General features: G+C 37.7%; 1 protein-coding gene across 3 annotated transcripts; it reads left to right on the top strand.

The window, feature by feature from the left end:
• The first annotated feature begins 3,166 nt into the window (after window positions 1–3,166).
• On the top strand, window positions 3,167–8,395 carry irx6 (iroquois homeobox 6). Of its 3 annotated transcripts, none has more exons than XM_015391179.1 (7): window positions 3,167–3,702; window positions 4,739–4,958; window positions 5,607–5,716; window positions 5,887–6,182; window positions 6,286–6,963; window positions 7,105–7,216; window positions 7,496–8,394. In XM_015391179.1, exons 1-6 carry the CDS (start codon window positions 3,689–3,691, stop codon window positions 7,209–7,211), a joined length of 1,425 nt encoding a protein of 474 aa, XP_015246665.1. In that variant the 5' UTR covers window positions 3,167–3,688; the 3' UTR covers window positions 7,212–7,216; window positions 7,496–8,394. The 3 variants fall into 3 exon arrangements, with proteins under 3 accessions (XP_015246665.1, XP_015246674.1, XP_015246657.1); XM_015391171.1 differs by having other exon boundaries at window positions 3,168–3,702; window positions 4,689–4,958; window positions 7,496–8,393; XM_015391188.1 differs by lacking the exon at window positions 4,739–4,958 and having other exon boundaries at window positions 7,496–8,395.
• The last annotated feature ends 2,529 nt before the right edge of the window (window positions 8,396–10,924 follow it).

Raw genomic sequence — 10,924 nt, 5'->3', positions numbered from 1 at the left:
GTAAATTCATCATATATAGGTTAAACTTGGCTGTAATGAACAGGACAAACTGGCACAGACCACAGTTCAGTAATTGATTGGGGTTTTAATACATTAATCGCAGTTGGGCAAGTTATACTTACTTTAAAATATCGGCTATTATCAGCAATTGTACATGCCAGACATTCAGAGAAAAATGTAATTTTATTCAGGATGTTGGCAGTGGAAACAGCAGATCAGTTATGTGAAGTAAATGTTCGCCACACCAGAAATGATTCAATAGGTTTTTCCATCTTCTCTTTGGGACCTTTACTATTTTCATAAAAAGACAAAAACCACCTCAAGCATGTGTAAAACCATTTTTTTGCGCAATTTGGTCAGTTGATTCAAATTTAGCTGTTTCTATCAAGCTCTTCTAATGTAATACTTCAACATATGCATACATTTTTTTTGTTCTACAACCTGCAAAAGATTTATATTCTTGTATCTGGATTTATTCTTCCATTAACCTTGAATCAGTTTTCCTTTCCTTTTTGGATGAAAACTTCTTCACAGCATGATGCTGCCACCATAATATTTTGCATGTTGAAAGAATTTTTTTTTTTTTTTTTGGGGGGGGGGGGTATCTGAATAAATACACACTAAAGCCAATTTTTCACATTTTATTTGTCAGGAAAAAATAATCATCAGTAGTTTTCCTTTTGGCTGTTTCATGAAATTCAAATACAATACACTGATCTCCTTTGTCTGTGTCATGACAAAAATGTAAAAGTTCTGAATATTGCAAGGCCCTGTTCGTTTTTGGTTAAAGAGCACATTTACAAATAGTGAAATTTCCATTCATATATTTAAAAATGACAAAACTGAGAAAGGAATACTTCACCTAAAGTACAAACAGATAAAATAGAAATTATCCATTGGTTTAGACACCAAGATCCAGCGAGTTTAACCTTGTTAAACTGTGATTAATTAAATAGCTCTGTGAAGAAATGGCTGAGTGTTGGCTTGTCAAACATTTTAGAGGGAAGGGCAGTGTGGTCAGTGTACTATTGCAATTAGTGTTCATTTCTGCCTTATTCTTTGAGATCTGCACTGACTGCTGCACATGCATTATGCATGAGCGTGTCCATATGTACTTGGGCCACCATGCATGCCCTTGTAGAAATGCACTGAACGCTGACGTCCAATTACATTTAACTTGTTTCAACCTCCTTTATGTGCACATTTGCCTGCAATAATCGTTTTAGCTTAATTTGTGGATTCTCCTGTTAAGTGGCTGTAGTTTTCTCTAATGGATTTTGGGGAGTTTTAAAGGGTCTCACATATCTTCGATTTCATATTTTTATGAGCATCCAACAAGAACTACATACTTAACATAGCGTCACCCGACAGTGTGGTTTTCAAAAGAAGACTTGCTTTTTTGATCCCTTATTCAGTGAAGACCTTTTATCTATTTACTGATTCTCAATCCTGGACTATGATATGCCAGACCTGTTTTATCAAGGGCCCTATATATGCTCCAGTAAAATTTTCTCCTTTGCTCCAGTGAAATTCTCCATTAGGTAGGATATTGAGATATTTTAAAATTATATCAAAAAATCTTAGAAATATGCTAAGTATTGTTTGCTCATTGGATATTGCATTTTAAAGTTTTGGGGGGTTTTTTTGTCAAAAAAATGAACCATTACAGAACATTTAACAAATACTGCCCAAACTTGGACATAATTTAGCCATTGTGTCTATTTCATCTTAAAATATCAATAGTTTCACAACAACTTCACCTAAATGAGCTGAAACCTTTGACTTAAGTGAAAAGTCAGAAGAAATCAGATCCCACCTTCTTAAATATTTACATGCTTTAGAACTAGTTTAAGTTAAAAAGGGTCAGTAGCTTAGAAATATCAGAAAGAACCTCAGTTCTGAAAGTCTTCTACTTAAGCTCTTTTCCTGTCTGACAAGCTCGATTGTAGCTATTGTGTTCTGTGTTTGAAGATGTGTGTGTGTGCCTTCATAAATGGCCACACTGTCCACTTCATCTCTTTGCAAAATCTCTGAAGGGAGATCTCCATCTAGCACACGCGGCTCTTTAGCGCCCCTCGGAGAGAAAGGCCGCAATCGCAGACGTGTCTCCTAGGGGCCGAATTCCTCAGAAGTCCGGACGGTGGGAAGTTCGGGAACAATGCATCCGTCCTGAAAACAGACAACCGATTTCACTGAAGAAAATCTGACACAGACAGTTCGTGTGTGTCAGTGAAACAGACCAACTGTCATTTTCAGTACAAATAAGCAGCCCGTAGGGAAAATAATCAGACCCCCTCCATTCTGCAGCTCAACCCAGGAGACGGCGCTGCTTGTTGGTGTTTACAGGAGAGAGTTACAGCACAGCTACTGATCTAATAAGGCTCACAATTATTTCTAGTTTCATTCTCCAAGAGGAAGCCTCATTTCTTAGCCATCTTTCAAGTGGGCATCATTCAATTAAAATGCAATTCTCGTCGCCCCCGTGCACGCGGATATTTAATTAGACCAGGGAGAACGGCTTCCAACGTCTTCCTCTTTCCTTTCCTGCGCAGCTCTTCGGATTTCACCTCTAAGGCATATTTTCACTCTGTTACTCGTTGGTTAAACAAGGGCATGTATCCATTTGTTAATTGATACAATTACGCACTACGCGTAATGGTCACATAGGTCTCCAGGCGCACATCAATCACAGGTCTATTGACCTGCCAAAAACGCTTCTAAGGACTCACGCTGGGACGCTCGCTCTCTATAATAGAGAAAGATAGAAACATCATTGTCATTTACTCCGTAATGGACCTCTGGCCAAAGTGCCATCATCTTGCAGGAAGTGAAATCAATAAATAATAATTAACATCATATAGGGCCTCCATTTTTAATCAGGTGATAGAAACAAAAAAGAGTTCTAAGCACATTGAGTAGCTATATTTATTTATTTATTTTTTTTTACTTTTGTTAAGTTGTGGTGTCTGGTTTTAAACAGTGGTTCTCTTTTTTTTTTTTTTTTTTGACCTTTAACCCTTGCAAACAACTGCTGGTGGGTTGGGAAAGCCCATTCATGCGTATATATATATATATATATATATATATTGGCTCAGTTATATATATCTCTTTTTTTTTTTTTTTTTTTTTCCCCAAAAATCCATGTCAATAAGAAAAAAAAGCAAAATAAAAGAAAATCAGGACAGGGAAGTGTACAGTGCACCTTAAGAAACCCCGACGCTGGATGTGATTGGTATAGACATTAGTCTATCCTTGGTACCCCTGCCGTTCCGGGATTACAGTGACGTCACGCTGATACCCTTGCATGGGTGAATGCTAAAGAACTATAGAGCCACAAATAATAGCACAAGCAGAGTCCATAACTTGGAAGACTTACTTATCCTTTAAGCCTCTTTCAGCCAACACAACAACATTTTTTTTTTTCACTTAATGACGCTTAATTTCATTTCTTATCGGATCCTGTAGGGGATTATTCATTCATATAAAACAATCTGCAGCTGCTGCCACTCCAACTCTCCCTCCTTTTGACTGAAGTCATCTATTATTGAGCGAAAGGCCGTGCATGGAAAGTATGTGCAAGGCGATGGATTTGAAGTAGAATTGGTTGCAATCGATCAAGGGTGAAGAATATTCCTGATGGTAACAAAGGAAGCAGCAATGTCTTTCTCGCAGTTTGGATATCCTTACAATGCAACTTCCCAGGTAAGTTACCTCTCCTTTTAATGCACTTGCGAATATACAACGAAATTTACACGTTTAGTGTATTTTCTCTGACTTAATCTTTCAGAGATCTAATTTTTGATTCGGATCATTGATCATACTGCCTCTGCTCTGACAGTAGTGACAGCTGCTTTTGCCATGTGCTTTTGTGGCAAAACCAAATATCAATATACACACATTCCTGTCCAATTACACTGAATTATGAATGAACTCACGTGCTTTTCTGATGACAATAGAGATATAATACAGTCATTGATGCGCGGTTGGGTTGTTGAGCTTTGCATCTTCTTCAGTTCTAATTTGAATTATTACGAGCAATGCATTTTGTTGGCACTGAAAAAGATAATGTAAATGAAAAGGTAAAAAAAAATAGTAAAAGAGTTGATAAGGGGACAGCCCTTTCCCTTCTGACAAAGTTTTGAAGCAACTTTCAACGGAGTTTATTTATTTTTTTTTAGCTTTCAACAGAAGGGAGTAGAAATTAATTCCAATTACATGTAATATTAGATGTTTTCAACTTGAATTAATCTTGTATTATTTATTTAACCTGGATGACATTAGTAGATTTAAATACTTAAATAAAATAGAGTTGGAACCTTTTTACGCACGCATTGCGCACAACTTTTCACTACATCATTTGAAATTAGTTACAGAACTAACTAAAAAAAAAGGAAACCTGTCATTTAATTCTAACTATCATAGACAAGTGCAGTCCTTACTGAGTGAAACCGTTATTTTCTATTTTAATAAAGGTGACTTACCTTGAAATAAGTTTACACATGACAACGAAATCTTTTTTCTTTAGGCAATTAAAAACATGTTAAATTTTTTTTCGGCTAAACATCTCAGGATACACGTAACGTTTTGATGAACAAAGTCCATACTCAAACCTCAGAGTTATCACAAAAATTAAATTCAGAGCTGAATCCATCAATGACCGTTATCTATCCACGATTTTCTTCATGCAGTTTTTCGTGTCGGCAAACCCCAGTACGACTTGCTGCGATTCGATTTCCAGGTCGGTCTCTGACGGGACAGGCAGCTCTCAGACCGCCGCAGCTGCCGCCTCCTTCTGCTGCCCCTCCTACGAGAACCGGCTCCTGGCCAGCAGCCGGACGGAGCTGAACGCAGCTCTGGGGATGTACGGCTCTCCATACGCGGCTGCGGCAGCAGCCAGCCAGAACTACGCCAGCTACTTTCCCTATAGCACCGACCCATCCGCCATCTACTCCACTCTGGTGGGTTTCACAGTCGCGCAAAAGCGGGGGGAGGGATGAGGGAGCTCAGACTGATAAATCAGGAGGGTTTATCAATTAATTTTGCACTGCAAAATGTGTTGAGAGGTAGTTTAATTCAGCTGCTAAATTAGTATATCATCAAATTCTTTAACGTGATATAGTATACTGTAGAAACTAAAAATAGTAATTAAATTAGTTGAAGTTTAGAAATGCATGTTGATATAGAGTCAAAAGCTTGCAAACATACAGAAAAAAAGTTTGTGTTAGTGTGCACACCTTTGCACAACTTTGGAAAATCATTTAAAAAAAGTTTGTTTTAGTGTGCACAACTGTGCCTATTGGAATACACAATTTATCTGAAAACATACTCAAAAATGTAAATGATTAAAAAAAGTTTTCAGGAAACTTTTAAGTTTTGATAACAGGTTAAGTAAAAGTACTGTTACAGTCTGTAACCCACAATAAAATCTAGCTCCAAGTGTGTTTATATGGTGTAGGCAGTTGCAGTTATCTGGACATTTAGTCCAGTTATATATATATATATATATATATATATATATATATATATATATATATATATATATATATAAAAGGAAATCAGTTGTCAAAAGCTTTCAAACTAAATAAAACCTCTCCTTTTCCTCACAGAATCCACAGTATGACATTAAGGACAGCACAGCCTCTTTACACTCTGGGATTACTCAAACTGCTGCTTACTATCCTTATGATCACTCACTGGGGCAGTATCAGTATGACAGGTGAGTTATACATGTATGTTTGTCCATATGCTAAAGTTAATTTCCACTTTTAGGTCTTTACTTTGATCCAGAGGCCAGATAATTTCTCCTTATACTGATGCTTTTGGAGGTGAAAATTTTAAGGATGCAGTAAAGGGCTTAAAAGTGTGTGTTTATGTATTTTTATTCAGATATGGGACAGTTGACTTTAATGGCACAGCTAGAAGAAAGAATGCTACGCGTGAAACAACCAGCACACTAAAAACATGGCTGTATGAGCACCGTAAAAACCCTTACCCCACCAAGGGAGAAAAGATCATGTTGGCCATCATCACCAAGATGACCCTAACCCAGGTGTCCACCTGGTTTGCCAACGCCAGGAGGAGGCTAAAGAAGGAAAACAAGATGACCTGGTCGCCAAAGAATAAGGCCAATGATGACAGAAAAGAGGACTTTAATAAGAGTGAACAAGACAGTGTCACCAAAGGTAACTTTTCCTATTTAAATCTATGACAGTTTGCAGAATAAGAATAGACCTTTTCCACCCTGCATATAATGTTTTAAAGCACACATTTATCCTCCTCATTTAGATTCCAGTGACTGCAAGGAAGAGAAGGAGTTGCACCTGAGTGACCTGGAGGACATGGATGAGGACGAATGTGACAAGCTGGACAGCGACTGTGAAAAGGTGGCAGCTAATGAGCAGGACCTTCAGAGATCCATGGTTACATCTGGAGATCCTCCAAAAAGAGACTGTAGCTCCGAGCTACACCTGAGCTTAACAAACAGCTTCCACACGTTCCCCTGTGCCATCAAAGGTGTCACCACCCTCCCCCCTCTCCCGTCAGATTTCATGGATCCGGTTGTGTCCAAGGCAATGCCTGGAAGTGTCCCGTCAGCAGGAATGCTATCCCTGTCTCATTTTGAATCACCAGACAAGCCACGGATTTGGTCCTTGGCCCGTACTGCAGCTTCCGGGGTCATACTAGGCCCTCAGCAACATGGCTCAGAACTTAGGACAGCAGGCCTACCTGGGGAATGTCAGCTACAGAGCAACAGACTTCCTGGGGCTCCTCCTGGACAATGTGGGGCCTCAAGAGGCCTCCATGAAACAAACAGTGTCACAACTTCAGAAAGCTCTTTCTCCGAGGGCTCATCCTTGCACTCAAAAGTTTATGGCACAAGTAGCTACAGTCACAAGGGCCTCCAACTACAAAGTTCATCCTATGATGCACTCCCAAATACTTGCCAGTACACAGCAATTGAAGGTACGTCTACTCAAGTTGCTCCTAATACCATTCTAATAACTTGGTCTTTATTTTTTTTTCTTTTGTAAATTTAAATTTGAAAAAGCATCTGTTTTTAACCTGAGGTAACTTTTTGGGGTATTTTTTTACTTGGACATGCAGAATTCTCTGGTGACAAGGTGGAGATTCACTCGTCTGACCTGGAGGAAGCCTGTGGGACTGTGCAGAACAGCAAGGTCACTGCATTCAGACCAGTCATGAAGAGGTGAAGCAGGTGAGAGGCTGCTGCACTGAACTGGAACAAACCAGTAAAGTTAACACCCACACACAGTGGTATGAGGCATGAAAAATTCACCATAGAAAGGGATTTTTACTCCTCATCTTTAAGCTGCTAGAAGATCACACATAAAATATATATTTTTTTAAATATTTGAAGCCAAGAAACACATAAAGGATAAAGAAAAAAAATCATTTATTAGAGTAAGTTTATTTTTTGAATGAAAATAACAACAATATAACTTTATTTCTCCCACTCTCTCCTCTGTTTTCTCAGATTGCTGGAGCTTGTCTAACAACGTTAAAACGGGACATTTTTTTATGCACTAAAAGACACTGGCCAGGGCGGCCTCAGACTGAACAGCTGGCTCTGCTGCAGTGAGAACTGTCAGACTGTGGACGGGTCTACCATTTTGCACAACGTTCTTTTTAATGGCGATACAAAAGACTTTATGCAAAAAAAAAAAAGTACAAAAATATCTTAAGACTCAAGTGTATGACCACTGCCCAAAATATTACGGGCTGAATTTGTGTATGGCAATCGTGACGTGTAGCATAATTATTTATTTCTCTGTGTATTTATCTTTATTTTTTTTTTTTTTTTGTTTTGTTATTAAGGCTTTTTTATTTATTATTTATTATGTTCCTCTGACCTTTTTTAATGTGCGTTTTGCGTCCTTTTTGTGTGATTTAAAAGAAGAAATATTGGAATTATTGAATTTATAAATGATTGGATCTGCTGTTTGGTGGATTAATGTGATTTTTTTTTTTACTATTATTATTATTTATTATGTTACTGTGCTGAAATGTATACCCTTCCTCTGTTTGTCATTAAGGACATTTTCTAATACATGTTTTTTTTTTCTTTTCCAAGAGATCATGACTTCTGTTTTCTGTTATCATCTACAGAGTTGAGCACTCATTCAGCCAATTAAAAAAAACATTTGTAGATGTACATTTGATCAAAGTTTATTTGATTTTAGTTTTACTCCTGACGCAATGCCTGAAGCCTCAGCGCTAATGGAAGGTCATAATTCAGAGGAGAGACGTGAGTAAAATCCACAAGTCGCAGAAGAAAGGGGACATCCTCTCTGTATTGTCAGCATCTAATCAGGAGTGGCATCAAGCACTTTGTTTCTGTTCAGACCAAGCAATGAGGCAGGGGTGGAAGATGAATGCTGCTTTGTCCCCTGTGTAGCGAGCCGCTGAACTAACTTAATATTGTGTTAATTTAAAAGGTCATTTGTAGGATCAAAACCAGCAGAGAGGTTCACATGGTCCATCATAAAACCCTTTGATTCTGCTGGTTTGCTGGTGAAGAACCTCGTTATGGACTAACTCGTTTCTCCCCTGCAGACAGACCCAATAAGCAGATCAATGTAGAGTGTGATCTATGCTGGCTGTTAACAAAAAAATAAAAAATATATATTAAAAATCAAATACTTCCGAAAATATCAGAGACAGTTATGTTATGTATCTCTTCATCAGGTTGTTTTATGCCCCAAGGTAAAAAAAAGGAAGAAAAAAAAGAAAAGTGATTAACGTTTTGTTCAATAAGCATTATGTTTTTGCCTCAGTATAGTTTACATTTTAAAGTTTTATATAAAAAAAGTTTTAACCTTTGAATCATTACACCTGCGGAGGAAGATTTAAATTCTATAAGTAAATCTGAATCCGACCCTTTATCACTAACAGCACCTGCAAATACTTTAAAGCTCCACCAAACCTCATTTCAGATCGTCTAAGCAGGATTATGCTTGTAATAAAAAGTGATTTTTTTTATTTATTTATCTATTTCGCATTAAGGCAATTCGGACTCAATTCCGCTGGACCGTGGTCATCCTGTGCGTCCTTGGTTTGCAGATTAATCCGTGAAAAGCTACACAATGAGGAGAGGACGACCAGGAATAATAACTCAGGCCTACTCAGATTACTTTTTCTGTTCGTTGTAAAAACCCTCCTGAGGTAAAAGGCAAATGGAAATGGAAATGTTCTTTCTATGTAAATTATATTACAAACGAGACGTTACCGACCATTACATTTAGTGAACATAGAGGGGGTTAATTGGTTGATCACCTCTTGTGAATTTTAAAGTTAGAAAGTACAAAGATGAATTTATCTCCGAAATAAAATGCAAAGTTTGCATTAGTTCACTATGGAGAGATTTGTTTCTGTTATTTTTGGTAACTGTGAAATTAAGTATTTAAAAAATCAGCAAAATAGAATACTATACAGAACCAACTAATAGATAAAAGGGTTTATAAAAATAAAATGTGCATATTTTACAACCTACATAATCATGAGAAAGACACTTGACTCTTTAATGCCCTCTAAAAGGAGGGTGGGCTACCAGATATCACTCTAAAAATGTAGACTCCTAACACAGTGCTGAATCAAAGTATAGTAAAGGAAAGTTAAGTGGAAGGAAAAAGTAAAGAGATGCAAAAGAAATCAGACTTGGATTTTTGGAGAGAAACACAAGTATGATCTGATGCTGGAGTCAGGGTCTACTTAATAAAAAAAATATTAATTACTCTGATTCGTCTTATACATTCTATCAATTATGCAAAATCAGAATCAGCTTTCTCGGGGCTAAGAATGAAGGCAAAAGGACTGTAGCCCATTGGCCATCAATCCATCCATCAGTCCATCCATCCATTTTCCATAAAACTTTATCCCAGCTTGGGTCGCAAGGGGTGCTGGTGTTTATCTCCAGCTGTCTACGTGCGAGAGGTACACCCTGGACAGGTCGCCAGTCCATCTCAGGGCAACGCAGAGACAAACAGGAAGAACAACCATTCACACACACACTCACACCTAAGGAGAATTTAGAGAAGCCAATTAACCTAAAAGTCATGTTTTTTTGGACTGTGGGAGGAAGCCAGAGTACCCGGGGAGAATCCATGCATGCAAAGGGAGAACATGCAAACTCCATGCAGAAAGACCACAGGCCGGGAATTGAACCCTGAACCTTCTTGCTGCACTAAATAAATATTGAATTTCAAATGAAGGTCCCAGAATCTGAAGGAACAGTGGAGGAGTTTAGATTCCAATTTTCTTAAGGTGTAGTTTAGTACTTTCTATTGAGAGTAATAATCTGAAGGCGCTTCGTTATCTCTGTGTTGGTCCACTGTGTTTTATCAAGCCCAAAGTCAGCATAGCTCTCTAACTTAGGAGCACTTCATTCCTGTGTCAACTGAGAAGCTAAAGAGGGATGCTGATTCTAATGTACAGCAGGTCTTGGCACCTACCCACACTGATAGAAGCAAGAACACAGACTTAAATGCCCATGCAGTCAAAGTTCTTTATCTGCTAGAAAAATTACTTGATCTATGCAGTGAAAGCCAATAAAGATGAGATCCAACAAGACAGGCTAAAGAGCTAAAGAGAGCAGAAACAGCATGGCTAAATCAAACTTTACAATAATTTTATGATTTTTTCTTTCTTTTACTTTGTAAAAGAACCAACAAGTACTGTGTGGATAAAATTCACAAGAAATAAAAGATGTTTTCCAAAACTGACAAATCTGGATTTAAATGATATGTTCATGTGTCTAAAGTAGTATTCTAATTTTTTTGAAAAACAGAGTCTGAGGTTTTGACTAGATGCAAGCAACAATAATAATTATAATGGACTGCTAACTCTTTTTGTAGGAAAACAATATAATATTTAGTTTCAATGTTTAAATTGAATTATGAAAAATCCT

The sequence above is a fragment of the Cyprinodon variegatus genome, unplaced genomic scaffold (assembly GCF_000732505.1).
Source record: "Cyprinodon variegatus isolate N-32 unplaced genomic scaffold, C_variegatus-1.0 Scaffold22, whole genome shotgun sequence".
Classification (NCBI taxonomy): Eukaryota; Metazoa; Chordata; class Actinopteri; order Cyprinodontiformes; family Cyprinodontidae; genus Cyprinodon; species Cyprinodon variegatus.
This window is presented reverse-complemented; position numbering and strand designations above follow the sequence as displayed.

Coding starts and splice junctions, on each gene's coding strand:
- irx6 (XM_015391171.1), top strand. CDS start 3,637: ATGGTAACAAAGGAAGCAGCAATGTCTTTCTCGCAGTTTGGATATCCT. Junction 3,703..4,688: donor CTTACAATGCAACTTCCCAG/GTAAGTTACCTC, acceptor TTCTTCATGCAG/TTTTTCGTGTCGGCAAACCC. Junction 4,959..5,606: donor CCGCCATCTACTCCACTCTG/GTGGGTTTCACA, acceptor TTTTCCTCACAG/AATCCACAGTATGACATTAA.